Raw genomic sequence first — 22501 nt, 5'->3', positions numbered from 1 at the left:
TAGGGCTTTTAGACGGATTATTATTTAATCCTTACAACAACTCCTTACAGGCAGGTATTACTCTCATCTTACAAATGAAGAAAAGCAAAAATGGAGAGAGAATTAACTTATCCAAGACCACACAACTGGAAATCAGAGAGCCAGTGTTGGTGCCTATACTCTCTAACTCTAAGCTCCAGTCTCTTCCCACTACTCATAATTCCTCCCACACAAAAAAGTAGAAGTAGGCTAGGCACAGTGGCTCATGCCCGAAATCCCAACACTTTGAGAGGCTGAGGCAGGAGGATTGCTTAAGACCAGGAGTTTAAGATAAGCCTGGGCAACATGGTGAAACCCTGTCTCTACAAATAATAAAAAATCAGCTGGGCGTGATCATGCATGCCTATAGTCCCTGCTACGTGGGAGGCTATGGCAGGAGGATTGCTTTAGCCTAGGAGTTCAAGGCTGCCATGGGCCATGATCATGCCACTGCATTCCAGCTTGGGTGACAGAGTGAGACCACACGCCCCAAAATAATTGCAATATAATGTGATTAATGTAAATACATAGCAGTACGTTTAAGATCTTATGGAAATGCAAGCGAGCTAGGGAGGGGAATTTCTAATATTTCCTAGGCAGAGTTTTGAACTGGGGTCCTTGGAATTTCGGAAGGTCAATGGAGGAACCACTTGAAGCTGTCTGCAAAATTTTCTTAGAGGGGTTTGTGGCCAAGGGAGTAGAGAGGTGGAAGTTTGACTGGGGCATCACAGAGGAGTATTAACTGTGTGAATGTTTGAGCTGATCGAGAGTTTGCCAGGAATTAGAAGAGGAATAAGACAGTCTAGGCAAAAGAAACCACAAGTGGAAAAGTACATGCAAATAATTTTCTTGGACTTCAGCCTAGGGTACCATTCAAGGAAGCAGCAGGAGACAAAGCACCTAGAATAGGTGGTTAGGGTCCAGACCAAGAAACAAATGATGTCCAGGGCCAAGAATGAATTCTCAAGGATATTAAAAATGCTCTTGAGAACATTATTACCGTTCATTGTAAAATATATTCTCCAATGCCATTAAACAGTATGATGGAAGTTCTTTCTTCCCCTTTCCAGATGCTTGTAGTAGATTCCCTGTATTTTAGGATAAATTTGCATTCAGGAGTAGAGCTGGAGCCTAACCTTGTTTCTGGGTGATAATGTGTTCTGAATTCTAAACAATGGCTTACAAAACTTCTGAAGAGCCACGAGTTCTGTGAATTGGCATGGTGGCACCACCCATTGGTGCCTTGGTGGTAGGTCATTGAATCCCTGGTGTCCAAATATGGGGCTGTAAATTAGAGGAGGGGCAGGGCAAGAGGATATTGCCCTAAATGAAGATGTGCTGGGTTTGTTACTGGAAAAGAGGCAGACAGATTTTGGATCTGGATTTTCTTTGAGGTAACAGTAAATTTATAATCCAGGTATCACTGTGGAAGTCTCTGCCACACTGATTTTATTTTCTCCCCAAACTTCTGAGGTTGATAAATTAATCAGGTAGATTAATTAGGTTAGTTAAAATAAGATATATACACAATCATCTCCCACAAAGGAGACTTGTCTGAACTGGAACTGTCTCTATAGATTTCAAGGCTCATTCGCTTGTCTCTTTAGGACAGGAACGATATTCCTAAGGCTGATAATTCCCCTTTCTGTCTGAGTTGATCAATACATCTTTTTGCATCCTCAGCACAAAAACCCAAATGTGCTTGCTTCCATTTCTAAAAGAAAGCCTCTGTCTTGCTGGGATTAAGAGGGCATAGTCCCATGACAGAGTTTGCAGTCAAATTTTGGCACCTGAAAAAACCTTCCCTCTTTAAAGAACTGCGGGCAACCAGTCAAGAGGGACCAGAGTTTTGGCATTTGGACTGAAAACATTACCTGCCAACTAGGCTGCTCTGAATGTATTGTTTCTGAAACCAGGGAAAGCGCATGTAACAAGAGGAGGCTTTGTTCTGTTGGAAGATTTTTGATGAGTCCATCTGCCCCAAGTTGAAAGGAGAACCTGCCAGCCATGTCTGTTCACTTTCTCCCATTTACCAGCCTCCCTTGGACTCCTGAGAACCCTCTAGGGCATGACTGTTACCTCTCACAACTCATATTTCAGACATTTTTTGCTTTGTTCATCCCATGACCGTGGAATTCTATGTTTCATACATAGTTGCTTTGACTGGCAGTCTAGCACTTTTCTCTCAATGACCCAGTCTCTCCTTCTGGTTGCAATCCTACCAAGATGGCGAGGAGAAATTTGCCCAAGCAAAGCCTCACTAGGTTAAATGCCCAAACTGACATTTCTTCTAGAGTTCCCTTCTCTAATTCTACTTTCATTCAACAAGTATTGACCGGGCACCGACAGTACCAGGCACTGTTCTCAGCTCCTCAGAGACAGTAGTGAGCAAAGCAGCCTTCCAGAAGCCCACCTGAGAGGCCTCAACTTGCCAAAGCCCAGGCCAGAAGCAGAGAAGGGGCAGGAGGGGCCCTCAGGCCAGGCTGGGGTCAGCACCCATGCATCGAGTGGTTGGGCTCTCAGACTCTACCTCATGACCTCTGTACTCTTTAATTATTTTTCATGAACAAATCTATTTTTTTTTTTCTTAAGAGACAGGGTCAGGCTGGGTGTGGTGGCTCACGCCTGTAATCCCAGCACTTTGGGAGGCTGAGGCAGGTGGATCACCTGGGGTCAGGAGTTCAAGACCAGCCTGGTCAACATGGTGAAATCCTGTCTCCATGAAAAATACAAAAATTAGCCGGGCATGGGGGTAGGTGCCTGTAATCCCAGCTACTCAGGAGGCCAAGGCAGGAGAATTGCTTGAACCCAGGAGGCAGAGGTTGCAGTGAGCTGAGATTACACCACAGCACTCCAGCCTGGATGACAGAGGGAGACTCTGTCTCAAAAAAAAAAAAGAAAAATTTAAAAAAGAAGAAGAGACAAGATCTCACTCTGTCACCAAGGCTAGAGTGCAGTGGTGTGATCATAGTTTACTGCAGCCCAGAAATCCTGGGCTCAAGAGATCCTCCTGCCTCAGCCTCCCAAGTAGCTGAGACTACAGTTGCATGCCACCATGTCCAGCTAATTTTTGTAATTTTTGTAGAGACAGTGTTTCGCCATGTTGCCCAGGCTGGTCTCCAATTCCTGGGCTCAAGGAACCTTCCCGCCCCGGCCTCTCAAAGTTCTGGGATTATAGGCATGAGCCTCCATGTTCAGCCCAAATATAAACCCCTTTTTTAATTAAAAAGGAAAAGACCTTCACAATCTGTAGAATACGATTTCCACAGAGAAGACGAAGACGGAAACAAAGTTGTTCAGCAACCTGAGAAGAAAACTCCTTCAGTAAAATATTAGATACTAAATGGTTAATCGGATGGTCCCGATCCCCTGGGGGTTGCAATATGAAATACATCGTTACATCCTTCATTCTTAGCGTGTGTGCAAATCTTTAAAAAAGTTTTCATAGATAAGTAGAGGCTGGAAAAGCTCTGGTCTTTAACAGGAAAAACTTTTCTTGGCTTACAAAACCTTTTTTAGAGTCTTGGGGGAAAATAAATATCTACATAATTATATAAATATATCTTATATAATGAATGGTAAGTCACAAAAATGGCAAAGCCCGGTGAAGGAATTCCGAAGCAGTCGCTGCCTAGCGCCCTCGGAATTTTGATGAATTCATCAGTAGCACTGAAAATCCCTAGATACTGACACTTACTTTATACCTGTTTCCCACAATAGTCCTTTCCTGAATATATCAGTCTAAATGTCAGAAGGACACCAAAAACAGTCTTAAAATTTGAAAACAGACAGCCTACATACCCTGCAATCTTGTTCCTCCATGAAGTGAGCTGCTGGCCATACGTTCAAATGGTCTCTGACTTCCTCTCTGACTCAGATCGCATGAATCTGCAGCACTGATGTAAGGCTCTAAATGGGAATCTGTTTTCAATTCAGGGCAGATGTGGGACACTCTCACAGCCCTAGGGATTATCAACTTTAAAACAAATCGCCTTCAGGACGATAAGAGAGGCAGTAACTGCTTCCTGAGGCCTCACTGGGGTCCCTTCCAAATGCTTAACATATAACACAATAACTATGACACAAAAGCGAGTTTCATTCTTCGGGTTCTCGGACTTTAAAATGAAGCTTGCAAATACCCCTCAGAAACAAAGCTTGAAAATATATCTCAGAACATTTAAATAGAAATCCAGATATTTTAGTAACTAACATACAACAGTGATCCAAATGCCCCTTTCTCCCGCCCCCTACAAAACTCTCAGCACGGTGTTTGGCTCATTGAATATAGTTTTTCCACAAATTGAAATCGAATTGTTCTGGTTCAGAGTTTTCTTGGCTCAAGAAAAGGAAGGGAGGACTATTCCAAGACTTCCACAGAGAAACTTCCAGAAATCCATTTAACACGGTAAGTTTAATGTTCTAGGATTAGTGTTCATCAATGGACTCTGCATCTCAGAATGTCCTCTGTTCTGAGACCACTTTGTAGAGTTGGCTGATATGCCAGGCTTCAAACTCTGAAACACCTTTGCTGGGGCTTAATCTAGTTTAACCTGATTTAATAACCCTGAAAAGAAGTTACAAAAACATGAATTTTGAAGACATCTAAAGGAAACATAAAAACATTTCCCTTTTAATAAAATAAAACAAAAGTTTTATACAGTCTTAAAAATATTAAAAGTTAATGTGCATGGCATTTCCCTACACAAGTAAGTTTAGGTGTTGGTAACATCAGTGAATAGTCAGAAGATAGTCACATTAAATACATATATTTGGAAAACAGTCTATTCTTTAAAATTAATATTGTGAGTGTGACATAACAGAGCTACATGGTAAAGCATCAAGTCACTAATGAACATTAGGGTTAGTATTTCTCCTATCTTCATGGGGAAAAATAAACTTCCTGTAGCTTAGGAATGTGCTAACATAACCATTAGGCAGCAGTAGCAGTGGTATTAGGAGTTGTGGATGAGCCGGGCACGGTGGCTCACACCTGTAATCCCAGCACTTTGGGAGGCCAAGGCAGGTGGATTACCTGAGGTCAGGAGTTTGAGACAAGCCTGACCAACATGGTGAAACCCTGTCTCTAATAAAAGTACAAAAATTAGCCGGGCATGGTGGCGGGCGCCTGTAATCCCAGCTACTTGGGAGGCTGAGACAGGAGAATCACTTGAATCCAAGAGGCGGAGGTTGCAGTGAGCCAAGATCGTGCCGCTGCACTCCAGCGTGGGCGACAAGAGCGAGACTCTGTCTCAAAAAAAAAAAAAAAAAAAAAAAAAAAGTTGTGGATGAGATGTCCAGAGACCCAGAGACAAAGACCTGTCCCTAGATTTCTCTTTAACTGAGTGGCCTTGGACATGCCATTGCCCAGGCTACCATTTCCTTATTTGTAAAGTGGCTGAATTAGGTTGAAGATATCTAAAATCCAAACCTCTAATATCAGTGATGGTGTATTAACCAAGAACTGGTAAAACAGAAGGTAAGAGCCTTTTTGTTTTTTTGTTTTCAAAAGTAATCACTAACTGCCACTAGTTTGACATCTCAGACAAATTTTTTTTTCCACTTTGGAGCATATATCTACAATTCTGGCTGATAAAGCAAGTTTTAGCCAAAAAATTGGATCTGAGGGGTCAAGAAACCCACTACCTTATGAAAATTAGATGCCTAGATTTTTTTTGTGGGGGAGTTGACAGGTTTTTAGGGAAACAATCACCAAAGGCATAACTCCCCAATTTTAATTCTGCTCATGGGTGTCAGTAATGCACTTACTTAGCAATTAGGATCAGTTCAATACAAAAAAAATTTTTTTAAATATTAAAGTCAGTAAGGAAAAGCATATATTGCCAGCGAGCAGTGGGTGGTTTTGATAGCTGGCAGGTAAGGTGAGGGATACCCGGGGTGGAGGATAGTGTGGTTTGGTAAAAGAGCACCGGCTTATGAGTTGGGAGACCCAAGATCTAGTTCCAGGGCTGCCACTAACTAGCCCTGTGACCTTTGCCACCCTCTTCCCTGTTTCTGACCTGTTTCCTTGTCTATACCAGGAAGGTCTTAGTCTGTCCATCCTCTTGCTGTCCCAGCAACCAAAAGAGAAATTCTGCCCCGTTGAATACAGCTTTTGCTATAGAGTTTGGCTCTTAGGAGCACAGAAGCCAAATCTATAACATCAGTGTGTATCGGTCTATGGTGTACGACAGAAAATAATTGTACACTGGGAGACAGCTAACTGGGAGATGATCATTTTCACAGTTGTGGGAGGTATACACTCACCTGCCAAATACCAGTAAAGTCCTGTTCCAAAGACCGTCGTCACAATTAAGGTTTTCTTTCCAGAATTTATTTTCATTTATCAGCTATGATTTGAGGATACAGGAACAATCTTTAAAATAATCATGTATAATACTACTGTTGAGGGTTGAATTGTGCCCCCCCACACCCCTCAGATTCATATACTGAATACCTCAGAATATGACCTTATTTGAAGATAGGATCTTTACAGAGGTAATTAAATTCAAATGAGGCCATCAGGGTGGGCATCCTAACATGCAATCTAACAATGCAATCAAACATGCAATCTGACAATGAAATGACTCAACAAAGAACAGGAAAGTATAAAAAATTACAACCCTAAAGAAACTAGTTGGGGGTGGTGGCTCACACCTATAATCCCAGCACTTTGGGAGGCTGAGGTGAGAGGATCGCTTGAGCCTGGGCAACATGGTGAGACCTTGTCTCTATAAAATATTTGAAACATTTGCTGGGCATAATGGTGTGTGCCTGTGGTCTTAGCTACTTGGGAAGTGGTGGTGGGAGGATTGCTTGAGCCTAGGAGGTTTGTGCCACCGCACTCCAACCTGGACAGCAAAGGAAGACCGTATCCCAGAAAAAATAAAAATAAAAAAAGACAAAAACCAATTGAGAGGGAGGGCACACAATTGGGAGTGCCCATAGCTCTGTTCTTGCTCAAGGTATCATGTGCACTAGCTCCTCCATGGGGCATGGGACTCCAAGCATTTATAGTATACCTCTTATTAATGATAAGGACTTTTTCCAAATGTAAACAAACCTGGCAATAATGTCTTGTTATTTCATACTATTAAAAGGTAGGCTACAGTGATATTCTCTATTAAAACACTTTATCAAAAATAAAAAGAGATAAAAGAGATACTAAGAAATGGGCATGGTGAATGCACATGAAAACAAGCGCTTATTACATGGAACGAGTGGCTATAATTTCCAAAGACATAATTCAAACTGGATCCAGCATTGTTATTCCCCAATGCCTTATCTGACAAAGTTTAGAACTGAGTAACCGATATGAAGCCATTATAAAGGAAATGCAAATATCTGAAACTCATCTATTTATTAAAATCAATCTCCATTATCTTTCTTCTTAAAAAGCTTAGAAATAAATATAGTCTCTGAATATTGACCGTATTTATGGCTCAAACAAAGCTGAGATGAAGGCTGGACTCAAAACAGTGCAAGAAATAGAAAGGAGAAAATATTTTAAGGTTAACTACTTAGGCCATGCAGGTAAATGTGACCCCAGAGGGAACAGAACTCCACAAAGCTTAACTTTTCAATGACAACATTAGAATGTTCAGCAGAAGCTGACAGACCAACCATTCCGGCAGTTTGATGCTTTCAAAATGGTAGATGAGGGAAATTGCACAGAGTTGAGCAGAGTTTTACAACTTGCATATCAGCAGTTGATTACATTTTTTCTTGATATTTTCCACTTTTCTGCGACGTAGTAGCTTGTTTGTATGTTATTTACATTAAATGTTATCTGCCTATCTTTCCCATGTGAGCTTCAAGTAATAGGGTAAGCTTTATAGAACTGTGCAATATTTCCTTTTGAAAGAAAAATAATAAAAATTTAGTTGTGTCTGTACCATCTGGAGGTCAGTTCTCTTTGTGCACATCAAAAAGCTCAGCTTATTATTTTATTTCACAATATTTGAATATTTCTTTTTAAATGAAAGATTCTTTCTGTGCATTTCCTGGCATCCCAAATTGTTTGATTCAGAAAAGTTTCTTATCATTGCAAATCTCTTCAGTCAGTCAAAATTTCCTGAACTAGAAAGTTCAGGAACTAAACGGAACTGAGAGGCTGGTGATGATTCCAGCACAGAGAAATAGCTAACAGTCGTATTATTTATTGTTCATGTAGTGGGTTAACACACATTGGCCTTTCGTTCGTGGGATTCATAAAGTTTCACATGGTTTTGAGATGATTCAAGGGTGAAGACTTTAAACAACATCCCTTCCAACTCTCAGACTATGATTCAACACATTGTTTCTCATAATTGCCTGCTGTTAAGAGTCAGCTAAGGATGCCTGTTGAAAATAGACTCCACGCCCCCGTCCCTTCGAAGGCTGATTCTGCAGGTATGGTGGGACTCTGGGGCTCCTTATCATTGGGAAGGTTTAAGAAACATTTTATTTCTTGACTCTTAATGTTGGATGGATATTGGAATCACTTGGGGAGCTTTAGAAAAGTAGCACTGGGGCCGGGCACGGTGACTCATGTCTGTAACCCCAGCACTTTGGGAAGCCTAGACAGGCGGATCATGAGGTCAGGAGATTGAGACCATCCTGGCTAACATGGTGAAACCCCGTCTCTACTAAAAATACAAAAAATTAGCCGGGCATGGTGGCGGGCACCTGTAGTCCCAGCTACTCGGGAGGCTGAGGCAGGAGAATTGCTTGAACCCAGGAGGTGGAGCTTGCAGTGAGCCGAGATTTCGCCAGTGCACTCCAGCCTGGGCGATAGAGTGAGACTCCATCACACACACACACACACAAACACACACACACAAACACACACACACACAAAGTAGTACTGGGCCTGGGTCCCACGGAAGAGGGTCTGGCTTAGTTTATGGTGTGGCCCGGGCATTTGGATTTTTTGAAGCTTCCGGGTGCTTCTAATTTGCAGCCAAAGTTTAGAACCACTGACTTGATTGAAGCAATAGCCAGTTATCTGTAACATATGTGAAAGCAATATCTAACATTTCCATTAAGACATACAAAGTGCTTTTACAGATGTGTGTCTTATTTGAATCCTTGACAACCTGGTGAAGTAGGTTAGAGTTGGTTATTATCTTTCCTTTACAGGTAAGCAAACTAGACTTCAGAGAGGTGAAGTAGTTTGATGGAGGGCCACTCGTAGCAGAATTCTGGAACTGCTGAGGTGTACCTTAGGCATGCTACTACCTCACTCTCTATGTGCCCTGGCTCCTACTAGCTCTCCAGCTTTCCCAGCCTCCCTTTAAAAGAAAAGAAAAGAGGCCAGGCATGGTGGCTTACACCTGTAATCCCAGCACTTTGGAGGCTGAGGTGGGAGGATCACTTGAGCCTAGGAGTTCAAGACTAGCTGGGGCAACAGAGTGAGACATCATTCTACAAAAAATAAATAAATAAATAAATAAAATATTGGCTGGGCATGGTGGTGCACACCTATAGTCCCAGCTACTTGGGAAGCTGAGGTGGGAGGATCACTTGAGCCCAGGAAGTTGAGGCTGCAGTGAGCCATGATTATGCCACTGAACTCTAGCCTGGGCAATAGAACAAGACCCTGTCCAAAAAGAAAAGAAAAGCTCTCTTGTTTCTAGAGCTTCTCTTATGTTGGAATTGTTATTAATAATGATACAACAGCAGTAGGAGCTAACATTGGGCCCTTGGTACACACTGTGCTAAGAACTCTACATGCATTATCTTAATTGTCTTAAAGACTCTGTGAGGTAGGTCATATATGTTATATCCCCATTTTATAGCGTAGGAAACCGAGTCTTAGAGAGTAACCAGCTTGCTAAGGGTCATATTCCTATGCAAACATTCTTATTTTATCTAAGCCTTTTCTTATTTTCCTTTCAGTCAACCAAATTTTAGCAAGTGGCAGAGAGGAAAAGAATCAGGTAAAGTATTTCTGAGCTGGGCATGGCGGCTAACGCCTGTAATCCCAGCACTTTGGGAGGCTGGGTGGATCACCTGAGGTCAGGAGTTTGAGACCAGCCTGGCCTACATGGTGAAACCCCGTCTTTACTAAAAATACAAAAAATTAGCTGGGCATGGTGGTGGGCACCTGCAATCCCAGCTACTCAGGAGGCTGAGGCAGGAGAATTGCTTGAATCTGGGAGGCGGAGGCTGCAGTGAGCTGAGATTATGCCATTGCACTCTAGCCTGGGCAACGGGAGCAAAGCTCTGTCTCAAAAAAAAAAAAAAAAAGAATTGCCGAATATGCAATGATTGACAATGACAGCTTCCTTGAATTGTATTACCACTTCTAATATGGGGACTGGATTTTTAAAGAAACTTCTGGAGCCAGTCATGCAAAAGCATGAGGATCTAGTGCTTGAAGGATTCAGTTGGAGAATCATGGGTTGTTAACTAACCCTGCCTTTCCAGAGACAGCAGTAGTTCCCTGAATTAAGGCCTAGATCTGGCATCAGAAGGCTTGGGCACAGGTCTCAGATGGCTTTTTTAGCTGTGGGGTCTTGAGCCAGTCCTATCTGGGACAAAGTTTTATGTTCTGAGTGAATCAGGCCAAGTTGGAACATTAATCAATGCTCTTATATCTACTTTTCTAAGGTTTGCAAAACGCTGAGTATATTTTTTTGTGGTCTCAGTATTCAGAGCTCAAAGTACATCAAGTGAAGAACCTGGAATCTACAAGTTCAAGAGGCATGGGGAGCACCTTGGTTAGGTCCACAAACTCTTTGCAGAAGTTCAGCACAATTTTATGATGCTAAAAAGAGAGTGAAAGATGTAAAAGGACAGAATTTCTTTATCCATCCAATATATTTATTTTCCTTCCTTCCTTCCTTCCTTCCTTCCTTCCTTCCTTCCTTCCTTCCTTCCTTCCTTCCTTCCTTTCCGTCCTTCCCTCCCTCCCTCCCTCCCTCCCTCCCTCCTTCCCTCCCTCCCTCCCTCCCTCCTTCCCTCCCTCCCTCCTTCCCTCCCTCCTTTTTCTTTCTTGGCAGGGTCTTGTTTTATCACCTAGGCTGGAATGCAGTGGAACCTGCTTAGCTCACTGTAGCCTTGAACTGCTGGGCTCAAGCAGTCCTCCTGTTTTGGCCTCTGAAGCAACTGGGACTACAGGTGTGTGCCATCATGTCTGCCTTATCAATCCAATTTCTAAGACTGTCATTTGGTGTGGGAATTCTAGTTCCTCTTTCCAAAGTGGAGGTTATATAAAAATCAAGGAGAAATTATTCTATTATATATACTACAAAGAAAATAATGACTACTAAAGCTTAAATTTATAATGCATTATGTAATACATAAATCTCAATTTATTCAGCAAATAGTGAGCACGTGGTCTGTACTAGACACTGGGAATATAATGGCCAAGGCCCCTACTTTCATGAAGCATGCTTTCTAGATGGCCATAGATAAAGGACAAGTACAAAAACAGATTAGTAAAACAATAGCTGTGCTCAATTTTTCAAAAGAAGCCAACAGGGGGTCGAGATGGAGGTTGTTAGCAGAGGTGATGGAGCAGGCAGGCAGAGGTGACATTTAAGCTCAAAGGATATGAAGAGGCCAGCTGCTTTGAGTGTGGGAAGAGAAACATAACTGGCAAAGAGATTCATAAATGAAAAGTCCCTGAGGTGGGAGAAAAAAGGTTGATGTAGCTGAGAAACTGGAAAAAGTCAAGTATGACTGGGTGTGGACAACATGACAAGAGGCCACAAGGCTCTTGAGAGGCCAGGTTGTATAGCCCTCATGGGCAATGGTGAAGAGTGTGAATTCTATTTGAAACCCAATAAGAAACCATTGAAGAATTTTAAGCAGAGAAACAGCATGATCTGATTCCAGTCTTCATGTAATTCTTGTGGTGTTTAGAGAAAGGACTGGAAGATACTGAAGACAATAATGACCTTTTTCTTCCCAAGCAATACTTGTTAGAAAAAGCAGAAGTTATAATCTGCTCATATTTTTAAAGCAGTCTTCTATGAACCTAATCCTTCATATTTTTGTATGGGTAAGAGTTGTTCTACATTCCCAGCTGGGACAGAGATATAGATATATAGACCATTGAGCTTTAACCTGCCCAACCATGACAGGAATGCATTTCGCAAGACCTTTTTTTTTTTTTTTTTGGTCAGAATAAAAGATAACAGAGTCCTTTCAAATCCCGTCATTGAAACGCATACCTTCAGGTCTCCCTTTCATCAGAGAAAGGTGTTGAAAGTTACATCCAGCCCTATGTAACCTCCTTAAGCCTCAGGTTGAGCCCTAGGGGTTCTTTGCTTGCTGGTTTTGTACAGGTAACAATAAACAAAACGACACCTAGGATAAATGATTGTCATACAAGTGTTACTTTCATTATGATAGAGCTCTTAGCATCCCCAATATACATAAAAGTTAAGACATTCAGATTTCCTCCGGACCAGCTCAGAAATGAGTCCTCCACCCTCAGTCTTCCATTTCCACCATCCAGACAGGGGCAGGAAAACAGTAACATTCCTTCTAACACGGAGTTGGATGTGTACAGATGGTAGTGGACAACTGACACATTTTACGGCTCTAAAAGTCCAACTCTCTTTTCCCTGTGACAGTTTTCTTTTCAGGTTTCAGTTCAATGCAAAGCATATTTCCATGGTTGAGTTATGAACTCCAAAAATGGGGGCTTGTAATGGAAATGCAGACAGACGCTTCACCTTAGCTGCGCTTCTGGGCACCGCTAGAGTCATCAGTTTTAATGAGAGCTGTTAATATCACCTCCATCAGAATGGTTGCCCTGGGCTGACTTTCTGGGCTGTGCACAGGTGCTCTCGGCCAAGAATGTAATGTAGGTTATTACATTATCAATGAGGCACAGATGTGCTTTCTGACTGAACTCAAGGTGGTGTTCTGGCCAAGTGCATCACTCTTTCAGTGGGCCCAGGTCTGTTTGTATCAAAACGCTGTTCTAGCTCAGTGAACCTCAGAACTGCCTTCTGCTTCCCCAGGACACGAGTTCAGAAAACCCGCTTAAGAATGCAAGGATGGGCTCTCCACAGGCAGGCACAGGCTTTCTCAAGAACATGAAACTTGTCCTGCCACCTTCTGCTTCTTCGGGGAAGGCTTCAGTTACTGCATATTCATTCACTGACTCATCAGGTTTTTCTTGGGCACCTGTCCTGTGCCAGGTACCCTGGAGGAGTTAAGGGTGATCCTGCCAAGGAGTCTGCCTGCCGTCTCTCTGCAATGCTGTCTGCTGTTTCTGTCCTCTTCCAACTTCTTCAGAATCATCTCTCAAAACTTGCATCTCCATTGCCTCCTCCAGAGGTTCCAGTGCTAACATTATGGTGTTTTTCTAGTGCTAAATGTTTGCCTGAATTTACAACCCCAGCAGCTCCGTTCCTCTAAGCTTGAAACCCCCATTAATTGGGCTTTTACTTTCTTTCTTTCTTTTCTTTTCTTTTTTCTTTTGAGACAGAGTCTTACTCTTGTCACCCAGGCTGGAGCGCACTTGGCTCACTGCAACCTCCCCCTCCCAGGTTCAAGCGATTCTCCTGTCTCAGCCTCTCAAGTAGTTGGGATTGCAGGTGCCTGCCACCATGCCTGACTGATTTTTGTATTTTTACTAGAGATGGGGTTTCCCATGTTGGCCAGGCTGGTCTCAAACTCCTGACCTCAGGTGATCTGCCTGCCTCGGCCTCCCAAAGTGCTGGGATTACAGGTGTGAACCATCTTGCCCGGCCTTCATTGAACTTTTTCTTATTCAACTTGCTCCCTGGGATCTATCTGAGTCTGACTTGAAGCCAGATTTTTTGTAAAGCTAGTAGCTGCAGGTCCTGCAGTTAGCCTAGTGGCCTGGCTTGACACTCTCAAGCCAACAGGGAGCTTGGGTGCTGAGAACTGGCTTGGGAATGCCACATTGGATGCAACACCACACCTGTCTGTGTCCTCAATGAGAGGTCCCAGAAGTTTGTTAGGGAATGCATGATGACTCAGGAGGAAAAATGGGTTCTCCTCTGCATGAGGGAGACATTTAGAATTGATCTTGACTTTGAGAGTGATATTGCCATGCTGTTCAGGAAAACTGATATCTTATACAGGAACTAAATAGTGGGAAAGGAGATCACCGCACTCTACAGCACAGCCTCCCTACTGTCAGTTCAGTTTTAAGCACAGAGGTGAAAAGACATGAATAAGACACTGGGAAATGCGTGCAAGCCCATGCGTGTGTGTGTGTGTGTATGTGTGCAGTTTGTGTGTGGGCCTGGAGAAGAGTGCAGTGTTTTCATGAGCATCTGAGTGCACGAAGCTGGGGGAAAACCTGAAAAAGCCACAGTCAAGATGGAGTGTGATTCAATTCTTCCATCCTTTTGCTTGTTGCATGCCCCTCAACTGTTAACCAAAGATGACAGAAAGATCCCGAAGACAAATGGATGTCCTTTTCCATTTCCTTTCTGCCTACCCAAGCCCATCCCCCACCATGCCTAATTTCAGATCACTTCCTCCTTTCTCTTATTCCCATGCCTTTTCTACTCCTTGTTTGACTGATGGTTTGGCAGGGGCAGCATGAAGGGGCTGATGGCACTAACCCCGTTGTCTGTCCCCCATACCCTGCAGGGACGTGGCTGTTGTGGCAGAATGCAGGACTGTCATTCCTGCAGCCCACCTCAGAGCCCCAAAGATATGGGCCGGTGGCAGCAGTCCCCTGGTGGCGCTGGGACTGTTCTACATGGCTGGCCTCGTTATGAAGTGAATCTCTTGACAGGCAATTTGTGTCCGCCACCTGTATCTAGAAATCCTTTGCTAAGGCTGAGAGATGCTTCCAATCTCTCCTCCCAGGTGTAGCTTTCATGATGTGTTCCACTTCCACTTACCATATAAATTGCCCTGTTTGCATTTCCATTCAGTCCTTGAAATATTCCGATCACCTCTCCTTTCTCATAGGGAGAGAGGCACATGTTTTATAAGTAGGAGAAAGGCAAGGACATGGAGACCCAGCAGATGATAGAAAGTAAGAGTCAAAGCGACACAATTCCGACTCAGGAAGCTTGGGTGGTACAGCCACTCCCTCCAATGAGGAGAGGCTGTTTGGATACAATGCAGAGGTGTGAGGGTTGACTATTCTATCTAGGGATTTGCCATGGACTTTCTTTTGTCAAATACCAGGTGGAAATCTTCAAGATGATTAACTCAATAGCAGAAAATTTGGACAATATATTAGTATTTAAAAAGCCCTTATGCCGGGCGCAGTGGCTCACGCCTGTAATCCCAGCACTTTGGGAGGCCGAGGCTGGCAGATCACCTGAGGTCAGGAGTTCGAGACCAGCCTGGCCAACATAGTGAAACCCCGTCTCTATTAAAAATACAAAAATTAGCCGGGTGTGGTGGCACGCGCTGGTAGTCCCAGCTACTCGGGAGGCTGAGGCAGGGGAATCGCTTGAACCCAGGAGGCAGAAGAGGTTGCAGTGAGCCAAGATTGCACCACTGCACTCCAGCCTGGGCCACAGAGCAAGACCCTGTCTCAAAAAAAAAAAAAAAAAAGCCCTTATAGGAGATTTACCAAACATTATGCAGATTCTAAACAAGACACATGAGAAACTGATTAATGTTATTATATTTATATATCACATGCATAAACTCTATCATAAGATTTTTTGGGGGGGAGCAACTATAAGATGATTTACGTGATAATTTAAGCAATATTTTAAAATAATTTTTTTTTTTTTTTTTTTTTTTTAAAGACAGGGTCTTGCTTTGTTGTCCAGGTTGGAGTGTAGTGTCATGATCATAGCTTATTGCAGTCTCAAACTCCCGGGCTTAAGTGATCCTCCTGCCTCGGCCTCCCAAGAGCTGGGACTACAGGCTGTTCTACCATACCTGGCTAATTTTTTGATTTTTTTGTAGAGACACATTCTTGCTATATTGCCTAGGCTGATATCAAACTCCTGGGCTCAGATGATCCTCCTACCTTGGCCTCCAAAGCACTGAGATTACAGGCATGAGTTATGGCACCCAGCTTTAAAAATAATCTTGATTTAAAATAGAAACACTTTCCAACAAATATTTCATAATATAAAAATTAAGCTTCTTCAAATTTCATGAAAAGTGAGAAAAACATTATGAAAATGGTATCCTCTGATCTCTGTTCTTTTAGTGTTTTCAAAAGATTATATATTTCAAATATGTATGCATATTATATTCAAACTTGTATGAAAGAAAAATGTTGGTTTTTAAATATGCCATTTTGTTCTGAAATAAAAACTGGGTAAGAATCATTTAAAAAGCCAAACTTGGCCAGGTGCAGTGGTACACACCTTATAGTCCTAGCTACTCAGGAGGCTGAGGCAGGAGAATCACTTGAGTCTACGAGTTCGAAGCTGCAGTGAGCTGTGTTTCCACCACTGCACTCCAGCCTGAGTGACAGAATGAGATCCTGTCTCTTAAAAAGTAAATAAATAAATAAGTAAAAAGCCAAGCTTTACAGTGCTTTCAAATGGTGTTAAAATGACAAAAATCACCTTAGTTTTAAAAAGAGGTTATGATCCCAACAGAAGTACTCCCTTCTTAGTATAAGGGGTACCATCTGTGGGATCCAAAAGTCTTCTCTATGAAAGCAGAGTCAGTTCCCAGCCATATGTTTCCCAGGCATTTCTTCTCCATTGACCTTATATTTCATTTATGCAATGAATGAAAGCGTATTAAGTTAGGCGTGTGCTGGGTTCTGGAGGTACAATCATGAGCAGGACAGACCTAGCCCTTCTTTCCCGGAGCACCCAGCAACAGGCAGCGATACAAGCACGGCCATAAACCAGGGCCAGGATGGGTGAAGGACTGAATGCTCTTCGTGGCACCTTCAACAGGAGTGACTCACCTACTTTTGTATATTGGTGAGGATGGTAGGGGAGTGGGGGCATTTTGCCCTTGCTTTGAAAAAATTCAAGAGTGCTATCTGGACTTCCTCTCTCTTCAGCCGTGCAGTTCAGTAGAACAAACTGGGAACAGTTTGGGAATTGTTTACACCATGGGCATTGGCAACCCTGTCCCTTCATAGAATTTTGGCTTAGTTCTAGACACACTGAACGCCTTGAGTGTGAGGATTAACTCTGATGGTTCTGTTTTAACTTTCCGAATCTGTAGGCATTGGCCTGGAGTGATTCCAAGCTCTCCCGGAACAGGAGGTGCCCCCACTCTGGGCATAAATATCTCTCCCTCATCCTCGCAGACAACGATCTTTGAGTACCATCCAGTCATAACATAGACATGGCCAAGGTAACGGAGGTAAACAGAAAACAGGAAAAATACTAGGCTGTTTGCACTGGAACATGGTAACCATGAAATGAGCAAACATTTAATTTTGTTCATTGAGGTCAACGTGAAAGCTGCTGAATCTCTTATAACAACTTTCAGGACACTTGGTGCATGCCGTTTTGAAACACCTCAAGCTGAGCCTGTTGTTCTGAAATGTCAGAATGTTCCATTCTGGTAAGCATTCAACTTGTATTGAGTTTTCCCTTTGTGCAGAACCCTGTGAAGTGCAGCTAAAATGTATAAGGGAAATGAAAGAGGATAAAATGAAAACTGTGGAAGCCGTGAGTCAGTAGGCAGTGAAAACTATCTGAGAAGGCTTTCTGCTTTTGGTTGATTACAGACTGAATCTATGACTCAGGGAAAGAAGCCCACCCATTCTTTCTACGTGTGCCTTATTTCTGTGGTTCCCTTTTCAATATAAGGGGCTGCTGAGACAGTAATTTTTACATATGGAGTAAGGTAATCTCAGAACATTCCTGTGTGAGTTTGAGGCAGCTTTGAATCCTGGTTCCACTGCTATTACCTCTGCAGCTTTGGGCAGGTTACTTAATCTCTGTGATCCTGAGTTTCATATCTGTAAATTGGGGGTAATAAAAGTATCTATTTAGGGATTTATTGTAAGGACTACAAAGGAATTATGAATCTAAGTTGCTTAGTGCAGCCTGGTCCAAAAATGTTCAATGAATGTTAAGCTATTATTATGGAAAATTAAGTCGACTCTGGAAAAATCAATGATTTAGGATTCTTTAGTTTGCTAGTTTTGAAAATGGCTCAATCTAGCACAAGCAAGACGGTATGAGCATTCTAACACATAATAAATGGAAAGCTGAGTATGGTGGTGTGCCTGTAATTCCTCGGGAGCCTAAGGTAGGAGGATCTCTTGAGCCCAGGAGTTCAATGCCAGCTTGGGCAACATAGTGAGATCCCCATCTCTTAAAAAAAAAAGGGAAAGCCAAGTACTCATCTATTCATTTACTCATCAAACAACATGGAACATTTTTATGTGCTTGCCAGTGGGCAAAGCACTGGGAGTGCAGGTATAAAAGTAACAATTCCCGTCTTCCAGGATCTTAAAGACTAGTGGAACAGATCCAAAAGTAAAGTGACAGCCAGGTGTGGTGGCTCAGCCTGTAATCCCAGCACTTTGGGAGGCCAAGGTGGGCAGATCACAGGGTCAAGAGATCGAGACCATCGTGGGCAACATGTTGAAACCCCGTCTTTACTAAAAATACAAAAATTAGCTGGGTGTGGTGGCACGTGCCTGTAGTCTCAGCTACTGAGGAGGCTGAGGCAGGAGAATTGCTTGAACCCAGGAGGCGGAGTTTGCAGTGAGCTGAGGTCGCACCACTGCACTCTAGCCTGGCGACAGAGTGAGACTCCGTCTCAAAAAAAAAAAAAAAAAAAAAAAGTAAACTGACAATGACAATATAGCATGTGTACTTAATAAATGCAGTTTGGCAGACTTATGCTTTGAAAACCCAGAGCTTGTGGGAGAAGCATACTGAAAGGATTACATGCTCACTAAAGTCTAATATTCAAATTCCAAAGGAATTGGCGACGGAAGTCAGGAACACATGAGAGACTACTTGAGGTCTGGCCTTGGGAACTCTCTTCTTCCCAGGCAGATGTCAACTTTTGTCTCTAAGATGAATGCCAGCCTTGGATAGGAATTTTAAAATTCCTTAAAAAAGCTCTAGGCCAACCCTATGTGACTCAGGTTCAAGCCACATTTGCCACCAGGGAAGCCCTAACCATGTGCCAGAGATCTGATGCCTGCCCTTCTACCTGGGATTCCTCAATCCATAAGGTTTAAGATCGGAACTGGGCTCTTCCTTATATGTGGGTAAAGACTCTAGTCCTGGCCCTGAACTCCATGCTTCTGGGTAGAATCCTGCTACCTCTTAAGAGACTTCACCGATGACTTCTTTTGCCCTTAAGCTTGTATTTTTTGTTAACAGCCGTATTGATATTTAATTCACATAGTATACGATTCACTCATTTAAAGTGTAAAATTTAATGGCTTTAATATATTCCAGAGATGTGCACCTATTATCACAGTTAACCTCAGAATATTATGCAAAAAAAGCCTCCACACCCCATACCTGTCACCCCCAAAGCTCTCATCAACCCAGATCTAATCTACTTTTCATTTCTATAGATTTGCCTATTTATTTATTTATTTATTTTGTAAGTTTTAAAAGTCATGTTTATTGAAATCTGAATTTACATTCAGTAAAATTCACCCTCTTAAGCATAAGATTTGACAAATGCATAGTCATACCATAATCAAGATGCAGAACAATTATAGAATCACTCTAACAATTCCCTTCTGCCTCTTTGCAGTCAACTCCTTTTGGATCCCAAGGAACTCACTGACCTGCTTTTCTATCAAAAGGGTCAAATTTTGTCACTAAAATGATCTATGGTACTATGGAAAAATTTGTAAGCATACAAAACACACAAACCAATTTTTAACATGAGACACTTTGAAAAGTTTCTTTAGCATACCAACAAAATGAAGGTAGCTTAACATTGTACTACAGATGTGCATTCATCCAAGTCTACCATTTAAGGATATTTAAGAATATACTGTATTTAAGAATACACATATTTAAGAAGATACTGTAAAATAACAATCTTTAGAAGAGTCAAAAGAATGTGATTATAAAACAACTTTATAAATTAAAGCACTTTATAAAGTTGTCTTAGTTGTAAAATAGTCAGTCTAGTTAGAATTAATGTGTTCTAAAACTGATCTACTTGAAAAACTAAGATGAGTTATATCTTTGTTGAGTATGTGAACCATGATTAAGGTCTTGCTATTTGGTGTTAACACTGTCAAGTTACAGATCATGGCTGGTTCATAGAAAAACTACTTTAAATAATGGAATTGAATTCCGCAGAAATTTTCTATGGGACCAACTCAGCTATAGGGCAGAGGCACAAAATTGTCAAGTAAATATTCCTATAGATAATTGAGGCCATGACAAAATTCACCCTTATTACCACTACGAAAGGGACAAAAGAAGCAAAAATGTCTATTCTGTAGATACTAAAGATTACATGTTTAAATACATCTTATCTACTTGAAAAGCTTTGGCCAAGCATGGTGTCTCAGGCTTGTAATCCCAGCACTTTGGGAGGCCGAGGCGGGTAGGTTGCTTGAGTCCAGGAGTTCGGGATTAGCCTGGGCAGCATGGTGAAACCCCCTCTCTACAAAAATGCAAAAATTAGCTGGGCATGGTGGCACACACCTGTAGTCCCAGCTACTCAGGAGGCTGAGGTGGGAGAATCACCTGAGCCTAGGATATGGAGATTATAGTGAGCAGAGATGGCACCATGCCACTGCACTCCAGCCTGGGCAATGGGGAAAGACCCTGTCTCAAAAGAAAAAAACAAATAAAAAAAAAGCTTCACTGATTCTTTCAAGCCTCAGACCTTGAGCTCATCAGCATCTCAAAACTCAACCAAGTCCAGTCATGTGCCACAACTGAAAAGGAGATTTGCCTGTTTATAAGAGGATGTTATAGACTGACTTGTATTTCCCCCAAATTCATATTTTGAAGGCTGAAACCTCAATATGACTATATTTGGAGATAGGGTCTTTAAGGAGGTAATTAAGGCTAAATGAGCTTCCGAAGGGTTGGGAGCCCTAATCCAATAGGATTGGTGTCCATTACAAAGAGGAAGAGACCCGAGGAATGTGTGCATACAGAGAAAAGGCCATGTGAGGACACAGGGAGAAGAAGCTGTCTGCAAGCCAAGGAGAGAGGCCTCAGGAGAAACCAAGGCTACCAACACCTTGGTCTTGGACTTCCAGCTTTCAGAACAGTGAGAAAAGAAACCTCTGTTGCTAAAGCCACCCAGACTGTGGTATTTTGTTATGGCGGCCCTAGCACACTAACAGTGGACTCGTGCAATATGTGGCCCTTTGTGTGTGGCGTCTTTCACTTAGCACATTTTTTTCAAAGTTTAATCCATGTTGTAACATGGCTTAGTACTTCATTCCTTTTTATTGATAAATAATATTCCATTGTATAAATACATCTCATTTGGTTTATCCATTCATCATTTAATGGACATTTGGGTTATTTCCACATTTTGGTTATTATGAATAATGTTACTATGAACATTCATGCACAAGTTTTTGTACGGACATATGTTTTCATTTGTCTTGAGTATATATCTAGAAGTAGAATTTCTAGATCACATGAAAACTCTGGGTATAACTTTGAAGAACTGCCATACTCTTTCCTGAAATGGCTGCACCATTTTACATTCTCACCAGCAATGAATGAGGTTGCAATTTCTCCACACTCTTGCTAACACTCGTCACTATCTTTTTAAAAAATTCTTATTATTAGAGCCATCCTATCGAGTGTGGCATGGCAAATCACTGTGGTTTTGATTTTTGCTTCCCCAATAACTAGTGATGTTAAGCATCTTTTCATGTGCTTATCGGTCATTCATATGTTCTTCTTTGGAGAAATATCTATTCAGATCTTTGGCTTATTTTTTAATGGGCATTTTGTTTTGTTTTGTTTTTAATGATAGAGTCTTGCTATATCGCCCAAGCTGGAGTATGGTGGTTATTCACAGGTGTGACCATAATGCACTACATTCCAATCCTTCTGCCTCAGCCTCCCAAGCAGCTGGGACTACAGGTGCATGTCATTGTGCCTGGTGGCAATTAATTTTTACCTTGTCTTATTATTGAGTTGTTATCATTCTTTGTATATTCTAGCTCCAGTTTCTTTATCAGATATATGACTTGCAAAAACTTTGTTGCATCTAATGCGTTATATTCTATTTTCTTTCTTTCTTTTTTTTTTTGAGACAGAGTTTCATGCTTGTAGCCCAGGCTGGAGTACAGTGTCATGATCTCAGCTCACTGCAACCTCCACTTCCCAGGTTCAAGCGATTCTTGTGCCTCAGCCTCCCAAGTAGCTGGGATTACAGGTGCACGCCACCAATGCCCAGCTAATTTTTGTATTTTTAGTAGAGATGGAGTTCCACCATGTTGTCCAGGCTGATCTTGAACTCCTGACCTCAGGTGATCCACCCACCTTGACCTGCCGAAGTGCTAGGATTACAGGCATAAACCACCGTGCCTGGCCTATATTTTATTTCTTGACGGTGTCTTTTTATTTATTTATTAAATTTATTTTTTAATTTATTTTTGAGACAGAGTCTCGCTCTGTCACCAGGCTGGAGTGCAGTGGTGCGA

General features: G+C 42.1%; 1 protein-coding gene across 2 annotated transcripts in view; it reads right to left on the bottom strand.

Annotated features, from left to right (window-relative positions):
• SASH1 (SAM and SH3 domain containing 1) overlaps window positions 1-3885 on the bottom strand; it is a 283948-nt gene extending 280063 nt beyond the window's left edge. The window contains exon 1 of one of the 2 annotated variants that reach the window (XM_024357457.3): window positions 3820-3885. In XM_024357457.3, coding sequence (XP_024213225.2) covers window positions 3820-3840 — 21 coding nt within the window. In that variant the 5' untranslated portion in view covers window positions 3841-3885. The remainder of the gene's footprint in view (window positions 1-3819) is intronic. The other variant, XM_009452183.5, reaches the window with a different exon arrangement.
• Window positions 3886-22501: the final 18616 nt, after the last annotated feature.

Source organism: Pan troglodytes, chromosome 5 (assembly GCF_028858775.2).
Source record: "Pan troglodytes isolate AG18354 chromosome 5, NHGRI_mPanTro3-v2.0_pri, whole genome shotgun sequence".
Classification (NCBI taxonomy): Eukaryota; Metazoa; Chordata; class Mammalia; order Primates; family Hominidae; genus Pan; species Pan troglodytes.
Note: the sequence above shows the minus strand (reverse complement) of the source record. Positions and strands in the feature narration are given on the sequence as shown.